The sequence below is a fragment of the Talpa europaea genome (assembly GCF_964194135.1).
Source record: "Talpa europaea genome assembly, chromosome: 1".
In the NCBI taxonomy this organism is placed as follows: domain Eukaryota; kingdom Metazoa; phylum Chordata; class Mammalia; order Eulipotyphla; family Talpidae; genus Talpa; species Talpa europaea.
The window spans coordinates 32331170-32334690 of NC_140073.1; the positions used below are offsets into that span (position 1 = coordinate 32331170).

The window sequence follows — 3521 nt, forward strand, 5'->3', positions numbered from 1 at the left end:
AATTTCATTTGCTAGTATTTTATTAAGAGTTTTTGCATGGTCATTAGAGACATTGGTCTGTAATTTCTTTTGTGTGATGTCCTTGTTAGGTTCTGATAATTTTATCTTCATAAAATGTGTTTGGAAGGATAGTTATCTAAAAAGACACTTGTTATGATTGCAATCTTCATAAATTTGTTGTTGTTTTATATCCCAACACATGATCAATCCTTGAGACTATTTCAGGTGCTCTTGTGAAAAATATAAATTTTGCTGTTTTGGAACGGAATGTTCTATAAATGTCTATTAAGACATACTGGTCCTGGTCATCATTTAATCCACTTGTTTTCTCATTCATTTTCTGTATAGCTCCTTTTAGAATTCTCTTTTTAGCCTTAATTTTTGCTACTTTCAATATAATGTGTTTGGTAAGTGTCTGGGTTTGTTTTTGTTTGGAATCCTGAGCTTCTGTATCTAAATGTCATATTCCCCATGTTAAGGAACTTCTTGGCCATTATTTCTTCAAATAAGGTATCTACCACTTTCTCTCCTTTACTCTTCTTCTGGAACCCTATGATACAAATGTTATTCTTTTGATGGTATTCTGTAAGTCTCATGCTATTTTTTGTATTTTTTTTTTTATTTTCTCTCCCTTTGCTGGTCTATTCTGAGAGTTTCCACTACATTGCCTACCAGCTCACAAAAAGTTGGGTTTAAAAAATTTATAATCCATCCGTGTATCTATGCCTGTTAACTGGTGAGTTAACCATTAATATTTAGGGTAATTACTGAAATATAAGTACTTGTATTACACATGGAAAATTTTTAAATCAGAAGTCAAAAGATCTGAACTACTTAGTATGATGTGAAGAAATCATTTAGTTTCTCTGGTCTATTATTTTCCCTATGAAATAAATGTTATCAATCTCATGAGATATAGAAAAGATTGAAGAACTCAGGGGTTAGTAAACTGGCTTGAATTATTAATGAGACCATTGGCTCTGTTTCAGCATGGTGAAGAGATGACCGCATCTAACTCTGTCCAATCTGGATGATGTGACCAAATGCAGGTTACCTTGTCTTCCTCTTAAGTTTCTTCCTCGGAAAAGTTCCTTTCCCAAGGAAATCACTTTCCTGGCACCAGTAAGGCTGCCAATAACAGAGATTCTTTCTGCAATATCTAATCTATGCCTGCCAGTTATCCTGAGGAATTCATCACACAGAAATAAAATTTCAGTACATATAAACATATGGAGCTAGATAATTTATTGAAATTCACTGATACTAGTAAGAATCCAGAAATGGTCTGGATATTCATATTAGATTAACATATAAGAAATTCTTATAAATATTGCCTCAAAACATATGCATCTTTAAAAATCAAAAGACAATCGACATCAAAGCAGAGGCATCACCAATATATGTTCAAACTTTATAACTCAACAAATAAAATGTATTCATATGAAGAAATACAAACTCTTTTCAGCATCAGTAAAAAAGAAATTCAGTTCAGTCAAGCAATAACCAAATATTATGTGAATTTCAGCACAGTCAAAATGTATGTAAATCGACTCTTCTTCGTAATAATTTCATGAAAGCTCTTTTCATCTCATTGTTTCTCAAGCTATAGATCAGTGGATTCAGCAGAGGTGTGAGCAATGTGTAAGCCAATGACATCACTTTCTTGGTGTCTGGGGAATAACCAGATTTGGGCTGTAAATAGGTCATAATGGCCGTGCCATAGAAAAGGGTGACAGAAGTCAGATGGGAGGCACAGGTGGAAAAGGCCTTCTGCCTCCCAGTGTTAGATGGCATCTTCAGGATGGCAAAGAGAATTCGAGTGTAAGACAGGAGTATCAACAGGAAAGGAATCAAGATAATCAAAATGGTGCCAGTGAATGCATAGATTTCAAAAAAAAAGATGTCTGCACATACAAGTTCTAGTACTGGGGGAGTCTCACAGAAGAGATGATTAATTTCATTGGAGCCACAAAAGGGAAAACTAAATACCCATGTGGTCTGCACAGTAGCCACCATGATCCAAGTAGCCCATGAAAGCATTACTAATTTTCTGAAAACACTATCATTCATAATCACTGGGTAGTTCAGAGGATGGCAGATGGCAGCGTAGCGGTCATAAGCCATTGCCCCCAGGAGAAAACATTCAGTCCCACCAAAAAAAAGAATACAGTACATCTGTACAAAGCAGCCTGCAAAAGTAATTGTAGTTCTGGCAGTGGAGAGGACCACCAGCATCTCAGGCACAATGGCTGCAGTGAAACCCACTTCCACCACAGACAAGTTCAAGAGAAACAGGTACAAGGGGACATGGAGGCTCTGCTCCATGGAGATGACAACTATAATGATGGCATTTCCCATCAGAGTCACCAGGTAAATCACCAAGAAAACCCAAAAGAGTTGCTCTTGCAGTTCAGGATAGTTAGAAAAGCCCAAGAGGATGAATTCAACCACAGAGCTCTGATTCTGCCTTTTCATTTCAACAGCTGAGTGTTATTATGGATATGGTAATGAAAGTATGAAGTCACAATCCCGTATCTCAGAGTCCACCTCTTCATTCACCCCATAGTCTTGGCCGAATTGTTAAAAAGGAGCCAATCCCCACAGAAATTAACTTGGTGATTTTGGAGACTAGCCAACTAATCAGATTAATGAATCTTTCAAATAAAAATGGAGAAATAAAGAAGTCTGGCTCAGAAATCTTGTTCAAAAAGTATGAAGTAATATCAAAATTCTATTGCAACTTGTACAATATGTAATTTGAGAATTAAACTAGCCTTAAACAAATAGAAATATTTGTACTTAGGTCCCATTCATATCACATTGTTAAAGGTATCATCTATTTTTTTCAACTCGATATTAATAACACAATAAAAGAAAGGTCAATAGGAAGCACAGACATTCAAATTGATTAAAAAATCTGATAATTAAAAGTATAACAAAGATGATATAGATGTATATATATACATTATAAATATTCATCAGTTCAAAATAACTGTACATAACCTGGCTAAGTGTGATAACACTCAGTAGAAACAAACAACAGGGGTTGTATTTTAGGTATTTCTATTTTAGGTGATCTGTAAATTTTGCAGGTTGACTTTTGGTTTGTTGAGTTTTACTCCGGCTGTATCTGGAGACTATAATGAAGTTGAAAAGAAGAGAAATACTAGAGGCCAATTCTCTAGTGTTTACTTTTATGACCATCATGATATAAGAAAACCCTTTTTTTAGTCATTGTAAACTTGCATTTTAAAATTCCCCTACTCTCTTTGTCTCTATTCTCTTGCTCCCCATTAAATTTCTTACCAGTTTTCACTTAATCATTAATTATTCAACAAATACCTCTGCAGCTCCTAGCATATTTTAGACTCTTAAGATCAGACATACCTTTGATCCCACAGCTCAACAGACAGTTGACAACACTACCTAAAAGGAAATAGGATCTCACTCTTCAATGCAGTCTTTCTAAATCCCAGCTCTTATACGTGGCTCTCTTTTTTCATTGTCTCTTACTTAAATAT

General features: G+C 35.1%; 1 protein-coding gene across 1 annotated transcript; it reads right to left on the reverse strand.

The window, feature by feature from the left end:
* Positions 1-1530: 1530 nt before the first annotated feature.
* Positions 1531-2475, reverse strand: LOC311170076 (olfactory receptor 10A3-like; the record flags this gene model as incomplete). The annotated part of the gene is made up of 1 exon (XM_084232417.1): positions 1531-2475. One exon carries the CDS (start codon positions 2473-2475, stop codon positions 1531-1533), a length of 945 nt encoding a protein of 314 aa, XP_084088543.1.
* Positions 2476-3521: the final 1046 nt, after the last annotated feature.